The sequence below is a fragment of the Leishmania braziliensis genome, chromosome 10, assembly GCF_000002845.2.
Source record: "Leishmania braziliensis MHOM/BR/75/M2904 complete genome, chromosome 10".
Lineage (NCBI taxonomy): Eukaryota > Euglenozoa > Kinetoplastea > Trypanosomatida > Trypanosomatidae > Leishmania > Leishmania braziliensis.
Window position 1 is genome coordinate 305,404 of NC_009302.2, and position 14,175 is coordinate 319,578.

The following is a 14,175-nucleotide window of genomic DNA, read 5'->3' on the forward strand; positions in this document are numbered from 1 at the left end:
GTTAAATGATGGGCACCATCACCACCGCCGCGAGGATGTTCGATGGGCTAATGATCATCAGTATAATGAGCACGATACCAGCCACCGCCATCACCACCGAGGACGCAATGGCACCCCTGCACACGTCGTCGCACGCGGATTCGGTGTTCACGAGGCACTTGGGGGCCGTGATCGTCTTACAGGTGGTCGTGCAGTTGAAGAAGCAGAAGGGGCCAAGGTTCCAGCCGCTGTTCTTTAGGGATTCCAGAAAAGCTCGTGTGCGTGTCCAGGTGGAGGTCACCAAGCGATCTTGCGTGAGCTGCAGGGTATAGCCTCGCGGGCCCCAGAATGTCAAAATCAAAATTGTGTGGTCGTTGCTGAGGTCGGCGGTAATGTTGCCGCACCACCCCGAGACGTTCATGTCGCCGTACACGAGTGTGGTGGTGCTGTTGTTTGGAGGTATCAGGAACTCGCTCAAGTAGTCAGTGGTGTTGTATGCCTCTGTGGCGTCCATGCGCATCCAGTGGTAGGCCTGGGCCATGAGGCAGCTGTCGTTGATGGGGAAGGCTTCTGTGGGGAAGGCTGCAAGGCCTTGGTGGCGTCCTGAGAGAATTTCATCACTGTCACTGCTGCTATCTTCCGGCTGAATTGGGGTTGCGGAGACAATCATGAACTTGGTGGTTGTTAGGATGTACCAGCTGTCAGGGGTACGCTCGAAGAAGAGTTGCACCCTACCGCCGATGACCAAAGTGTTAAAGTCGATCATTTTCTCCGGGATCAGCGCCGGGGAGGCGGTCGGTGATGCTATCGCGCTAAGAGAAGCGATCGTGCTGCCGTTGGAAGTCACATACAACACCTTCGTGCCATCGCTGCTTGTGGTGAGAATTCGACCAAAGTCGGCTACGCGAGGATCGCTCACCTTCCACGAGGTTGAGCCGGGCTGCGCGTATGACCAACAGTAGATCTGCAAGGTTGCGTTCACGATGAAGGCCCGACTGAGTTCAGGAAGAACGGTGATGGCGCCTGGCACGAAGAAGGGGTCGCTGGTGAAGTTCACCTGCCCCACAGGACTGCTCAGAGTTGGAATATACAGCACCTGGTGGAGGCCGGTATTAGAGAGGAAAACAGAGGTTTTGTCGTCGATGATCGAAATAGCGAGTGAGTTTGGGGTGCGCAGAACACTCGCGTTTAAAATTGTTGTTGTCGTCTGTGTGCTCGTGTTGATGAAGCGAAGGGCGCTGTTCACAGTATCGGCCACGTAGTAGCCGCCGTTGCCGGACGCGAGGGAGTTGGAGCGACTGTCACCGCTGGCGATGCCGCCGAAAAGGGCCTCTGTGGAGGGGCCATCGTTGTTACCCTTCCTTGAGAGATTGCCGGCAATGGTGGAGATGTAACCGTTCCTAGAGATCAAGCGAATGGCGGAGCCGCTGCCCCCCATGTCGGAGAACACGACCCCGTCCTTGACCATAGCGCCGCCGTAGCCGACTACGCCGTATCTGCCCATCCCGCTGGGGCCGTCCACCGAGTCACCACCGCCCGGGCCGTTGACGAAGAGGGTGTAGTAATAGTAAATGCCGTCATAGTAGGGGTCGGAGTCTGAGCTTTGCGCAGCTGCAGGGGCAGAGAGTTGAAACAAAACATAGAGAGCAATAAGAGTGGTGGTGAGGGGCAGAAGGGGAGAAGGCCTCCGTGCCCGTGGCACCGGCGGTTGCCCTGTTGTGAAAGCCACACGCTCCGACATCCGATCGTGTGCCGTGGCGAGTAGAGGAGGAGGAGGAAGAGGGAGAGAGGGGGGGGGGAGGAGACCAAGGCTCACACACCCTCACTTTGTGTAGGTGCAAGAACGAAAGGGGGAGAGGGGGGAGGAGACGTACTAAACCCGACAGAAAAGAGCGAGGCAAAAAGACAGGGGGCACACACGCACACGCAGGGCTGCGGCACAGAAGGAGTGAAACCGCCCCGCAAGCGCAACAACAGCCACAACACACGACGACGAAGGCGGGCCGCGTGACTAGCTCTAACAGGAGAAGAAAACAACAGTACGAGAGCCGAGGTCACCCGGTCACAGCTCACAGAGCGCGCCCAGGTGTCTGGGTGTTTTGTCCGTACGATGTGGACGATATGAGGAACAACGACAGCAGGGGAGGGGGGAAAGGTGTGATGGTGGCGACTGGGTAGCGTGGGTTAGTTGGTGAGGGCGGAGGGCCGAGCTGTGAACTCACTCGTGCAGAGAGAGAGGGGCGTGTGTGTCAGGGAGAGAAAAACGAAGAAGGGGGGAGGGGAGGGGTAACAATGAAGGAGAAGACGGAAGGTGGGCGGGCGGGTGGTGGTGGGGAAAAAGCGAACTGCCGTTGGGCCCCTCCCTTGTCGCGTTGTTTTTTTCGCTGGCCTCTGTGTGTGTGTGTGTGAGGGGGGAGGGAGGGAGGGAGGGGGGAGAGAGGAGTCGCAATGCTTAGGATGGGAGGGAAGAGAGAGACACCCGCACACGCACTGAGGTGGTGATATCAATGAGGGAACAAGCAAACACCCACACCCACACACACACAGAGGCACCGCGTTTGCAGGTGAGTGATGGTGGAAAGAATGGGGGGGGGGAGGCCAGTAGCCACCGCGAGGATGCAAGGAAGGTGGAGGGAGAGAGGGAGAGACTAGTCGCTGAGGTCGTAGGGTTGGATCAAGGATAGGTGCCAAGCAGACGGCACATAAGCCCCAGCACATGCTCTTCGGCAGAGAGGGCAGGTACCGTGCGTCTCTCTGTTTGTGCGTGCCCATCTCTGCGAGCGAGGAAGGCAGAACGGAAAGGGAAGGGAGACGGAGAGAAGGGGAAGCACAGAGACACATGAGTGACTTACACCCCTATTTCTGCCCCTCTCTCTCTTTCTTTCTTTTGCTCTCTTGTTCTCGCGCATAACACCGTGAAATAACGAGACAAGACTTCAAGACGGCGCGCTATCTCCGTCCAGTGAAAAGTCTGGCAACGTAGTGCACCTCCGCACTGTGTGAAAGAACGACTTCTGGCGGATGGCCATATTTTCTTCCTCTTTGTTTGTTGGTTTGTTCCCTCTCGAATGGTTCGGCGCTGCGTCCCCCTTCGGCACTCGTACAGATGCCGCCGATATGGTCGCAGTGCACAGTGGCCTAGCCGAGATACCGGGTGTATGCGTGTTTGTGGGTGGGGGGGGGGGGGAGGGCGAGGCGATGTTGAAACTACGAGGGGTACCCAAACAAACATGTCCACACACGCGCACAACGGACGCTTCTCGGCAGATTACGCTGCCGCCGTAGTCAGCTACGCGAATAAAAAGGGCAGCGTTCGCTGCGTATCGCAACACCGGGGCTAGTGGAAATCGCCTGCATTATCGCACGCACTCACAGCTTCGTGATGCGGTTCACCGGCTGCCCGTTCTTGTTCAGGTGAGCGAAAGGGCACGCCGCGCCTCTTTGGCAGCCCTCTGGTGTGCGGTAGAAGTGGCACAGCCCAGCGCTGCCCACGTTTGCGACGTTGCCTGTGATGGCGCTGCTGTTGTGCGCGTGGTAGACGGTGTTATCCACGTGCTGCGCATTGCGGCGCAGCTGTGCGATACGATAGTCATTCAGCTTCTCAGCCAGGCTTGGGTCGTCGGGGGACGGGAGCGGTGGAAGCGGCGGGGCACCGGGGGCAGCACACACTGACGACGATGGCGCGGCGGACACCGACCCAGACAGCAATGACGACAGGACAGCGCCGCTGTTGCCACCGCTGCTGCCGGCGTTGTTGTTCCCACTCAATGCCCCACCATATGACTTTTTGTGTTCAAAGGTGGTGAGCTGCTGCACATCCGCCTCCTCCTTGTCCACGCCGTAGTAGCCATCACACACCTTGTAGAAGTCCATGAGGGCTTGATGGGCAATGAACGGCGATGGACGAAGCGTGTGGTCGTGCGGCTGCACCGCCTCGTAGAGGGCTTCGGGGGAGAGTGCCGTGTACGGCTTCGGCTCGGCAGCCCGCACGAGACACAGCATCGCAGGGGTAGCGTTCTCGATCAGGTAGTTTACGCGGCCCGCTTTGCGGCGACGTGCTGCTGTGGCTGGTGCCTCCACCGCTTCCTTGTAGGCTGCCGCAGACATATTTACGAGGGAAAGGCCCGGAGGTGAGAAGCTGTCAACAGAGAGAGAGGGGAAGCGCAGGCGCTCACCAACACGTTGAGTGTGCCCGTGCTTGCTTCCCTTCCTCTTGCTCTCACAGGGAGTAAAAACCTTGACAGCCCAGAGGTTGCCGGAGGCGGGGTCCACAGTACAAGCACCAAGAGGAGGGGGGAGAGGAGGAGGGAGGGGGGAGAGTACTTGTTGACGGTCACTCGCGTGCACTTTGCTTTGCCTTCCAGAAAGGTGAGGAGTGGAGGGGGAGGGGAGGAGAGGGTGGAGAGTAGGCGTGTGTGTGTGTCTGCGCGTTTGTCGAGGCAGGACGGCAAGGCCGTCCGCTACGAGAGACGGAAGGGGGGCGAGCGAGTTGGCCAAGCGAGAGAACTCCCCCACTCCCCCCCGCCCCACCACCACCGCAATGATTATCGGCATCATGACAGGCATTCTTTGCTGCTGCTGCTGCTGCTGCTTCCATGTTCGCACGTGTCACTCTGCTCTCGCTCTTGCCGTGGCACAGGAGAAGCCAAATCTATGGCACCTCCCTCCTTCCTCCCTCCCTTATTCACCCAGCTCGACAGTAGCAATGAAGCCAGCGCGCCAGGGCCTCTGTGTGCGTGCCCGTAGCGTTCATGGGCAGCGAAGGACTCTATTTCTTGAACCGCGTAGAAGTTGCGCGCAGACACACACGTGCCCATACACGCGCAACAGTCAACGGGGAAGTCCTAGAGAGCACTACTACAGTGGCAGCAGCTTGAACTTGTCGATGGCCCACTCCCGATACATCGCTATCTCACACGTTGGAAGGGCGAGGTAGTCGTCTACCATGTCGTAGCTAATGGTCGCCGCGATCTTGTCGTAGTCAACACGCCCCTCCCGCACTTCCTGATAGTCGATGCTGTCGCTGCCGAGTGTAGCGCCGCGGCGGGAGTGATAATCGGGGTTCCTGTGGCACTGGCGAAGGTAAAGCACGTAGCCCAAGAGCTCTGCCATGGCCCAGAGAGGTCGCTTGGTCTCTTTGGCCAACGTGTGCTCGCCTTCCGCGCCGCCCTCATCAGAGAGCGCACACGTTGTCCCCTCCGACGCCGGCTCCCGTAGCGGCGGAGCGCGACGTTGCCGACGCTGCACCGTCGCTGTGTCGGTGTCGCGCGCGTCGCTCGGGAGTACGTCACGCAGCTCGTCGCCTACAAAGCACACAGTGCGGTAGTGATGTCCCGGGAGCAGTCGCACTTCTCCCGTCTCCGGCGAAGGCAGCATCAGCACGCAGCCATCGCGCGTGGCTGCCTGCGTGCGCTTTTCTTGTAGGAGCGTCAGCAGTTCGCGGCGCACCTCCTTCACTTCGCGCGTGATGGCTTTGCGCTGGCCCGACAGCGCTGACATAAGGTGCTTCGCGGGGACACCCCCACGTGCTGCGTCGGAAGGGGCAGACACAGTGGAGTCTCCGCCGCCCCTGTCAGCGTGATCTCCGGCGTTGCACACCGCGGGTTCTGGGAGCCACTGCTCCTTGTTCCGCCGCCGCGCCCGGATGCATCGCATGGACCACAGGTTCTTGGTCCTGAGGAGGTCCGCGCGTGCTGCGACTAGCTTCGAGGCGCGCGATTGCAGCTCTAGCCGACGCTGACGGCGCAGGCGGCGCTGCCGGAGTGCACCAGTGCAGTCCAGCAACAGCACTGGGCGGTCACCGTAGCAGTGCACCGGGTGAGGCGCAGCACCTTCAGCAGCGACCACACAGTTGCCAACGTCACTGGCATCAGTAGGGCGCTGGTCGTCTTCCGCGACTGTCCTCGTGGCGCGCGGAGAAATCAAATCCCGAGGAATAAGAAATGGATGCTCTGCAGGGACGATCATGCGCTTGTGATTGAGCATCACGACGAAGTTACGGCGAGGGTTTGAGTTGGCGTATGCGATCTCCCAGGAAAATGATGGCGAGGGCGTGCTTGCAGCATGATCCTCAACAGCTGCATTGGGTGTCGGGGAAGCAACGAGCGCCACATGAGGCCGATGTGGCAGGGAGGAGGGGAGCGGTGGGAGGCGGGGAGGACCATCAACTGAGTTCTCGCTGAGGGTGGGGATGGTGATGTTGCTGTTTTCCATAATCGCCGTGCGCGGTCGCTGATTCTGCAGTTCATCGGAGCGGTGAGCTAAGGCGACAGAGGAGGGTGCGGGCGTGATGGATGTGTGTTGGGCATCCTCGGATGAGTTGCATGATTGTGTTGTCGGCACTGACATGCCATCGTCCTGCCGCGTACGCTTCTGGTCCGACGAGTGCGCAGACGAGGTAGTGCTCGTGCTCGTGCCGCTGTGCTGCGACGGACGTGACTCGGGGGACGAGCAAGAGGAGTGCATGCCCAGAAAAAACACCCTGTCCGTGTGGTCTGCAAAGGGGGCGCGAGGAAAGATGAAGACGAGAAGAGGGAAAGGAGGGAGAGAGGGCGTAGAGGAAAAGAGATGGAATGGCGGCTGTGCTGAGGTGTATTCACTAAAGGCTCAACAAGCAACTTCAGTTACGATACATGTCGCTCTGCTGGTGGGATGTGTCCACGTGGGGGTGGGCCATATCGAACTACGCGAAAAGAGAGAGAGAAAAACACACCGTCGTGTTCGTGGCGCGGGCAGCGGCGGCTGAAGCGGTGCCCCTCCCCTCCCCTCTTCGTGTGGTCTGTCCCTCCCTCTCTCGCTCGCAGTCCTTCGTCTCCTGGCTGGGTGAAAATGGTGAGCCCCTTTGCCGGAGGAGGGAGAGGGGGTGGGTGGGTGGGGGCGTGCGCGGGTGTATCTGTGAAGACCCGTCGACGTGTGCGGCGGCTGCCGCGAGACCCACAGCCCACAACAACAAACAAGCCGGGGTCATGTGGAGCAAGAGAGGATGGGTACTCTGGTGCACACCGTAATGGGCAGAGACAGACAGACAGACAGACAGGCAGACAGGGAAAAATGAGGAACGTACATCTAAGGGGGTAGTGGACAGAGGCAATCACCAGCTCAGTACACGTCTATACAAACATTACAAACAGGCACGCGTGCAACGGAGAAAGAAGGGGGAGAGAGGAGAGGAGAGGAGAGGAGAGGAGGGGGGGGGGGCGGTGGTGAGTCACACCGCGACTTCAACCATGAAGACCGTAGAGAGAGAGGAGAGAGGGAGAGCACCATCAGACATGCAGGCACACACACACACCCAAGCACAAACCACTCTGTCTTACTCACCATTCACACTGGGATGCCTCTTACCACCACCACCGACGGCGAACCCTTTCTCTCACTGCGGTGGGGGAGACCCACGCCCATGGGGAGAGCAGGGGCTTCTCGGTCCGGGCTCCACGTTGACCTCGCGTCGCTCGCTGCAGCCTCCCCGCTGCACTGACTTGCTTGGAGAAGAGAAGGCGCACGGCGCAGCGGTTGCTCCACGTTCTGCCACTTGTGCCAATGATGCTGACGTTGGTCCACTTGAATCGTAGCGCATCTGCATCAATGCCAGCACCTCTGGCGGGATGGATGGTCGTTGACGAGGTGAGTGCGCAAGAGAAGACGGGAGAGGTGCCGCGGCGGTGGAGGTTGGCGGTCCTGTCCTTTGCGGTGGTGAGGCGATGAATGTGGTCAGGGGTGATGGGGCCATGGTAGAGGAGGGGGGCGACACCAGTACCCGGGGGAGAGCGCTGGGGAAGGCGGAACTCGAGAACAAGCGCAGCTCGTCGGCAAGAGTCGGCTGCGGTGCAGTGGTAGAGGTCCGCGACTGCAGCATGAGCGATGCGGAGACGCGAGAGCGATCGCTTCGGGTGATGTGAAGGGCACCCCTGCTGCTCTTCATGCTGCCGTCGCTGCTCGTGTGACGCTGACGACCGCTGTTGAGAGGAGACGGAGAGGAGACGCCGATGCATCCGTCCAATAGCGTGGCAGAGCTCACCGAGTGCTCCAGCCCTGCCCGCACAAGTGGGGTCGCAAGGGCGGAAGGTGGTGAGCGGAGTACGGAGAAGGACAAGGCTCGATTTGCGCAGCGGCGGCCGCCCCCGACGCTGCCACTTCTACTGCTGAGACTGTGGCTCCGATGAGAGGATCCGCGCAGGTGCTGCGGCCACTGTTCCGCAGCGCTTGCGATCGAGGTCGATGGGACAGACCAGGTGCTGAATCTATCTCGCGTCTCGCCGTGTCGCCGTGGGGCTTGGTTAAACTCGGTGGACGACAGCGAAGGCCGTTCACTCGGCGTGTGAGGAGCGAACGGCGAAAGCAACAGGGACGACGACGTCGGCAACGCCCACGACGGTGGCGGCGAGGCGGCGCGCGGTTCAGATGGTAGCAACTGCGAGCAACGCGTACTGTACACCGCTTCCTCGACGGCGTCACCGCGATGGCACGCATCGACAGGCGAGAAAGCGTAGGGTGGTGGAGGTGTGTGCTGCTGTCGCTGCTGGCTTGGATGGGGGAGTGAAAGCGCCGCTGGAGTGGAGTACACTGTTGGCCAACGCTCGGCACTGTCGGTGTTGCTGCTGGCGCCGATGACGGAGCTAATGGTACTCCCGAACGTCAGTCGCTGCGGCGCGACTGCTAAGGCCTCGCTTAAGCAACTTCCACAGCTGTGAGTGCGACTTATAGGGCAGACGCTGGCGGATGAGGAGTGAGTGTCCATCAACGACTGTGACTGTCGCCGCCGCTGGCGATTCTGCTGCTGCTTCCGCGGAGCCCACGAGCGTCGCCGTGCTACCGCGCTGCCGTAGACTCCACTGTCTGCTGCGCGCACGCCGCGTCCCTCGTCGTCCTCGCTGAGACCGCCACCGCAGCTGGTGCGGGTACCGCCTACACTTCTAGGAGAGGCCATCGCTGCCGCGAGGAAAAAGCTGAGCGATCCGGTCGAGCATCGCGAGGGGGATGAGAGTGGCGAGGACGACAGGTGCTGAGGAGAGCGCACCAGGTTGCATGTCTTGGGTGTCATTGCCACCGCCGCCGAGCCGCCTCGCGTATACGTAAGGTGCGTCATGCGAGCCAAGAGCTGGATGTCTACCTCCTGAGCGCGCGACAACAAGCTCGCGCCACTATATCCACTGCAAAGCGCCGCGTTGTCGCCGTCCGCTTCACTTGGCGCCGCTGTCGAGGTGCGACTCCTCCAGCCAGGCTGCACCTGCAGGGAGGAGCCGGAGGTGCGAAAGGCAGACGGGTGCAAGGGCGAGGCCGCAGCCGGGATGGCTTCTGCGACAGCAGTCCTTGGCGGGGTCATGGTTACGGCTGCAGATGCCTGTGCTGCTGCAGGGGACGCATAGACACCAGAGAGACGCGTTGGTGTCTTGCGGCTGCTACTACTACTCCCGCGCACGTGTCTGTCATCGTCGCCTTCTCTGGCCGCTTGTAGGCTCTTTCGGCCCCCAGTCGTCGTTTCAGAGACGTCTAGCGGATGAGAATGAAAGTTGCTCATGCTGCTGCTGCTGCTGTAGTTTTTGTGTTCTTTCATGCGAGGGGACGGCGTCGACGTGGACCATGTGGAGGCGCGCAACAACGATTGCAAGCGTGCCTGCGCTGGAGTGGGGAAGATGGAGAGCATTGAAGACTGCGCGGAAGACTCAGCCGGAGTGGTGGTGAGGTGGACGGTGGCCGCAGCGGCACCACGGTGGTGGTGCTCAGCGCCGTTGCCTCTACCCCACGCGACGGTGCTCGGTGTCGAGGGGTGTAGGAGCCGGTCCTCTACGGATAGGGCAAGGCTGACGGCAACTCGGTGCGGTGTGCAGGCGGAGGGCTCCGCATTAGTCACACCGGCAGCGATCCAGCAGCTGCTGCGCGTCGTGGCGAGCGGCGAAAGCGGAGACGCCGACAGGTTGCTGTTGGACACCTCTTCGTCCTCCATGCCCATTACGCGGCGCATGGCGGTGTGGTTCTGCGAGGGCGGGCTAGACGACGTCGACGCGGCGCTTTCGCAGCAACCGTCGTCGTCGTCGTTGCCATCGTCAGCGAGAAAAGGCCGCTGGCGACGTCGATGGCTACCGAGGCTGCATGTGTAGCCACCGTGGGCACCTACATGCGCCACGCCCTCGTCGACGTCTGAGGCGACCCTCGTTGAGCTGTCGCCCCCGTGATCTGGCGAGAAAGAGAGACGGAGCATGTCGGACAGGTAGACTGTCGGCGGTGTCATGGCGCTCAACACCGGGATGCCGACGGAGCCGCCGGCTTCGTCGACCTCCTCTAGTGCCTCGCCCACATCGATACTGCCGGCTTTGGTGTCGGTGCGCACGTGCCACAGCGCGAACGACGAAGAGGAAGACGGAGACAGCGATGCGACGCGAGAGAAGGATGGCAGTCGAGAGTCACGACAGCTGCGGACGCAATCATCGCCACCTCCGCCCACTGAAGCTACCGGCTCTGCACTCTTGTCCGGTGGCTCTGTAGCTCCGAGGCTGCTACAGCTGCGCCGGCTGCGGCTCTCGTTATCGGCACCGTTACTCCTGCCAGGGCTGGTGCGCCTCACCACCGGCGTGTCCTCATCGAGCACTCCGCACTGGTGCGCTTCCGACGTGTTCTTCGCGCAGTCGAAATCATCTCGAGTGCGAGGCGTAGAGACCGCCATCCTGGCTGCCGCTGCGTGCCTGTCATCGATTGCAAGGCTGTTGGAGCAGCTCTCGCTGTGTCGGGGATGGGCAAACGCGGAGACTCCTCGACTGCTGTCGCCTTGGGACAGCGTGCTCTCACGGCCGCGCGCCTCTTCACTGGGCACTCGGCTTAATGGGAGAACATCTACGAGCGCGACGGTGGGCAGAGAAGGGCGACGCACAAAGTCCACCGGGATCGGAGACGGCAACACCGCCGAAGATGATGTCTCCGCTGTTCTGTCGACGCCCACAACACCAGTGGTAGGATGCAAAGAGGTGCTGAGGTCATCGTCATCGACGCGTATGGACGGCGATGACAGCATTTGCGCTGTGTGTGTGCTGACCGACATCGCGGGTTGTGCTGCAGATCGCGACCCAGTGACAGAGGAGGCTGGCATGGAGGACGACGCGCCAGCAGTGTGGCGCGACACGGATGCTGCTGGGGACGGCGACAGTTGCCGATGACCGCTCGTGCCTTGCTGTGCAGCGTCCGGTTGTGGCCGCCGCCTCCGCGCAGCTTGTCCTCTCCGCCACCGCAATGGGAGGTTGTGTGGCTGCGGTGACGGCGAAGTGCTGCCACGGGCACGCGTCTGTGCCCAGGCGAGATGCAAGCCTCGCGCGGCAACGACAGAGTCTGCGCGTATCTCGTCTGCATCGTCAGATGTGTTGGCTCCATGGAACAGGTGCAGTGCTGCCGCAGCCGCAGCGGGCCCTCCTCGCGGTCCCTCACTTTCCGGCCGATGTGTGTTTTGTGCATCCGGGGAGAGAAGCGTGTGTTCTGCCGTACGCTGCTGTGGCTCACTTGCGTCGCCCTCACCGTCGTCAGCATCGAACATGCGCAGATCGAGATGACGCTGTCGCACCACAGTACGTTGAAGCTGCTGCAGTAGTCGTTCTCGGGCGATCACTTCGCCGTGGATGCTGGAACCGACTTCGTCGACCTCTATATCGTCATTGCCGCCACTCATGCGCTGACGTGGGTGCCGCGAGAGAAGCCAGCGTGACTGCTGCACGTTCTCCATAGCGGCCTCGCCTGGCGTGTCATCTCCACTAGCAAGGGAAAATGAGTCGCGGCGCACGGGGTCGTAGTGACAGTCGGCGTTGTTCGATCGCAAAGTTGCCTCCACCGCCGCTGTGGAAATCGCTTGAGGACCAGAAGGGCGAATGGCTGTGGTGGCGAAAGAGACGATTGTCGTGCTGTCGCGCGGCACCGAGGTGAGGGCTGAGGAAGTGGTATCGGGCGTGAGGGGAAGGGCTACGGCGGCGCTGCTAGTATTCGAAGGTGTTCCACCGTGCGAACCGGGAAGAGGTAGGGGCTGCATGCTGCCACTGCGGCCAACGCGGTACTGCATGTGGCGCGGATCTGGCTGTGGCAGTCGATGATGGTGATAGTGGGGTTGGCCGGTGCCCAACGGCTCCTGCTGCTGAGGGTATGGATGAGGATGTGCAGTTCCTACAGAACTTGACGGCACCGCTGTTGACGTCAGCGTGGCTGTCACGCGCGCCATCGCGGCAGTCACCGACTCAGGGAGGGGGTGCTCCACCACAGAGAGCCCGCTCTCCGAGGAGCCTGCAGGGGGGGCAGTTGAGCTGCCCGAAGACGTTGCGAAGCGTTCCACGTGACGCTCACGAACGTCAAGTTCGGTATTCTGAGAGGCGTACACTGTTGCTGTTGCTGAAGGTGGCGTGCCCTCCGTCATCCAGCCACTGACGGCAGTAGAGGTGGAAGCCTTATGTAGCCGTCTTGCTCCGGGCGATCCGGAGGCGAGGAGCGGCACCGGCCGTGATGCGTGGAGGCAGGTAATCCTTTCACGCTGCCGCCGATGAAGGCTCACGAAGAGGGCGGTGTAGTCGAGCGGGCAGCTGCCGGAGTGCGGGGTTGGCAGAAAAGTGCGCGTGTGTCCGGTACACATAACCTTGAACTGAGGAGGCAGTGCCAGCCCGGTGGTTTCCATCGCCACACTCGCAACCGCTATGCGGTCGTAGCGAGGGCCTATCACGCAGAGATGCGACCCGAGCGGGTGCACAGTGTGCGTTGACGTTCCCCAGGTGCGCGTGAAGACATCGGGGGGAAGATAGTCTAACGGATTCATCAAGGGAGAGAGAGGGGGAGGGGGGGGGGGCGGTGCAATCACCGGTGCAAGTCGCGAGAAAACGAAAGGGGGGAAGAAAAAATGCCACCGTTCTGCAGGAGAAAGTGGCGGTGAAGGGGAGGGAGGGACGCGGTAACCTCTGTAGCACCCGTGCGCCTCTGTACAGCCGCTGATGCGCAGCTCTTCTACTTTGCCCTGTATGGATTCACTCAGTCTGTGTCTCCCTGTGAGTGCGTGAGCTCCAGCAAGCGAACAAATCTGGTGGGTTCCGCTCTCTCTTTCTCCCCTATCCTTCGTCTTCGCGCACACGGTAGAGGAAAGGTGGACGTCAAGCCGGACACGAAGAAGAAGGCGATCCAAAGGGGTGTGGACTCGATGGGGTGCTGTTTCTGCTGCTGCTCGCCTGCTCTCTACCTCAGAGCCCTTACTCGCTTTCTCGTCTTCGTCGTCGTCCTCGACTTTTTCCCCTTCTCTTGCCGAAGCGCACGCACGCACGCAGAGCAGCGACCTTTCGATCAAGTTTCCTTCCGTCCTCTCTGCATCTCCGTCCGTCCGTGTCCGAGGACAGGCCTTTTAGATGGCCTAAGTGGACGCAGGGGACACGTGAAAAAGTGAGAGAAGCAAAGTGGGGAAAGACGGCCACTGTATGAAACAGGTAACAGTGATGGAACCAATCGCGAGAGAGGAGAGAGGCTGGGCTGGTGATGGTGGTGAGATGGTCGTGCTGGGCAAACAGGACGACGACGACGAAGGGGAAAGTGAGGTAGGTGAGCAGAGCAAAGAGAGGGGCGTGTGGGTACAGCGAGAGGGAGGGAGGGAGAGCGAACGAAGGCAGACCGACAGGGGGAGGGTGTTGACAAACACACACACACACAAACTAGAAAGGACCAAAGATTGAGGTAGCGTAAGGGTGACCCAGACTGAATGATGAATGTAGAGTGTATGGGGAGAAAGAAGGAAACCGAAAAGAGGACAGTCCGCAGCTTCTGCCAACCCTACAGGGTCGCCTTGGCCACGTGCGGCAGCGTCTCTAGCGCCCAATTAGCGTAGGGAGAGGGGGGGAGGGAGAGAGGGGGAGGGGATGAGTGAGTCTGAATAGAAGAAGAAAACAAACCAACAAAAAATTCGCTCGTCTCTTGGCGTGCTCTGTGTGAAGTGCACGTCTACAGTAACAGCGGAGGGGGGGAGATTGAAGAACGCCAACACGGTGAGGGGGAAGCTGATGGTAGTCGCAGCCCCGTGTTCCTGTGTGTGTGTGCCAGCAACCAATCGAGCAACACCACTACCGCTCTTCCGAGTGCACGATTTTGAAAGTCTACACGAGGAATCGTATCGTCTTGGTAAGAGAGACCTGTAGAGAGAGCTGTGTGCATGCTCTTCGTGTGCCCATGAGGAGTGATGGAGCGAAGACACAGTGGGGC

The 14,175-nt window shown here is 60.7% G+C and overlaps 4 protein-coding genes across 4 annotated transcripts; all 4 read right to left on the reverse strand.

Annotated features, from left to right (window-relative positions):
• Nucleotide 1: 1 nt before the first annotated feature.
• LBRM_10_0770 (flagellar glycoprotein-like protein) lies at nt 2–1,483 on the reverse strand (the record flags this gene model as incomplete). Its single annotated transcript, XM_001562795.1, has 1 exon — nt 2–1,483. One exon carries the CDS (start codon nt 1,481–1,483, stop codon nt 2–4), a length of 1,482 nt encoding a protein of 493 aa, XP_001562845.1.
• Nucleotides 1,484–3,348: 1,865 nt separating this feature from the next.
• LBRM_10_0780 (conserved hypothetical protein) lies at nt 3,349–4,086 on the reverse strand (the record flags this gene model as incomplete). The annotated part of the gene is made up of 1 exon (XM_001562796.1): nt 3,349–4,086. The coding sequence occupies one exon, from the start codon at nt 4,084–4,086 to the stop codon at nt 3,349–3,351; it is 738 nt and encodes a 245-aa protein (XP_001562846.1).
• Nucleotides 4,087–4,836: 750 nt separating this feature from the next.
• On the reverse strand, nt 4,837–5,964 carry LBRM_10_0790 (hypothetical protein, unknown function; the record flags this gene model as incomplete). Its single annotated transcript, XM_001562797.2, has 1 exon — nt 4,837–5,964. The coding sequence occupies one exon, from the start codon at nt 5,962–5,964 to the stop codon at nt 4,837–4,839; it is 1,128 nt and encodes a 375-aa protein (XP_001562847.2).
• Nucleotides 5,965–7,351: 1,387 nt separating this feature from the next.
• LBRM_10_0800 (hypothetical protein, unknown function) lies at nt 7,352–12,754 on the reverse strand (the record flags this gene model as incomplete). The annotated part of the gene is made up of 1 exon (XM_001562798.2): nt 7,352–12,754. The coding sequence occupies one exon, from the start codon at nt 12,752–12,754 to the stop codon at nt 7,352–7,354; it is 5,403 nt and encodes a 1,800-aa protein (XP_001562848.2).
• Between the last annotated feature and the right edge of the window lie 1,421 nt (nt 12,755–14,175).